Source organism: Cebus imitator, unplaced genomic scaffold (assembly GCF_001604975.1).
Source record: "Cebus imitator isolate Cc_AM_T3 unplaced genomic scaffold, Cebus_imitator-1.0 Scaffold189, whole genome shotgun sequence".
Lineage (NCBI taxonomy): Eukaryota > Metazoa > Chordata > Mammalia > Primates > Cebidae > Cebus > Cebus imitator.
Genome location: NW_016107504.1, coordinates 1446763 through 1448041, shown reverse-complemented (window position 1 = coordinate 1448041; position 1279 = coordinate 1446763). Strand labels below are relative to the sequence as shown.

Here is a 1279-nt window from a genome sequence, read left to right as displayed (position 1 = left end):
TCAGGCTGGTCTCGAACTCCTGACCTTGTGATCTGCCCACCTCGGCCTTCCAAAGTGCTGGGATTAGAGGCATGAGCCACCGTGCCCAGCTCTATGGTTTCAAATAATAGTGCTTATGTTTCTTTTAATAATTTTTTTAAAAATTTCCACTTGTTTGACTTCATTTTATGCAAACTTCAAAAACTATATAATTTCAGTCTTCAGGAACATGGTCATAGAATCCAACGGAAATCTTAAAAGGGAAGTTGTGCTTTGGTTGACTCTGATCTTACATGCCTAATTTGTTCCTGAAGAACACTTCACTTTGGACCAACTAATAGACTGGTAATCTGACAAGCAACTTCAAAATTCAGACAAAAACAAACAGATTTTTTTGTTTGTGCCATTTAATAAATTTTCACAGAAAAAAAAATGTATCAACTAGTAGGGTAATTTAAACCTGGAATTGGCAATTTGCAGACTTGAGGTTGCTCTTTAACGCACTTTTTAAGGGGTTAGAGTTTCAACTTTTTCTCTATGGATTGTTCTAGATCTGAGCCTGTCTTCCAAAGCCTCCTCTACCAGGATCAAAATCTTCATGAAACTCACCCATTACCTGACCCCCAGATACACCACGACCATACTGTCGACCCTCTCTAAAACCTATATCCCAATCAGTGTGGATAATATGTTCATCTAGGCAGGTCCCATTTAGAAACCACATGGCATTTTCAGCATCGGCTCTGTTACAGTATTCTACAAAACAGAAACCACATGCTCTTTTCATTATTTTATCCAGGCCCATAAATATATTCCTGACATCACCGCATCTACTAAAGAGCTCATGTATTTGCTCTTCGGTTGTATAGAAAGAAAGATTCTCCACATACAGTGTGGAGCTTTCACTCAGTAATTTTTCCTGCTGAAATTTACTGCCACTGAACTGGTAGTCCTGGTAGCAGCTCAGCTCCAAAGCAGGGTCTTCACACAGAATTTTCAGGCCTTTGGACATGGTGCTGGGTGAGCAGCGTGCAGATGGCTGTTTTCGGTCCAACTTGGCAACTGAAAACCTAAGTTGAGTTGGAAAAAAAGAGGGAAGTCAAAAGTAGGGGAACAGAAGTGTAAACCTGTGAATATTTAACATATTTGTGTCCAGATATAAGAACATTTCATCTCTTGACCATAAGGATCATGTCAAGGCAAACTAAAAACAGACAGTTCCAGTCCCCAAAATGTGGTCATAAAATCCAACTTCCTGAAAGAGAAGTTGTGCTGTCTTTGGTTGACTTAGATCTTATAT

General features: G+C 39.4%; 1 protein-coding gene across 1 annotated transcript; it reads right to left on the bottom strand.

Annotated features, from left to right (window-relative positions):
• Positions 1 to 526: 526 nt before the first annotated feature.
• NCBP2L (nuclear cap binding protein subunit 2 like) lies at positions 527 to 991 on the bottom strand. The gene has a single exon (XM_037744937.1). It carries the CDS (start codon positions 989 to 991, stop codon positions 527 to 529), a length of 465 nt encoding a protein of 154 aa, XP_037600865.1.
• Between the last annotated feature and the right edge of the window lie 288 nt (positions 992 to 1279).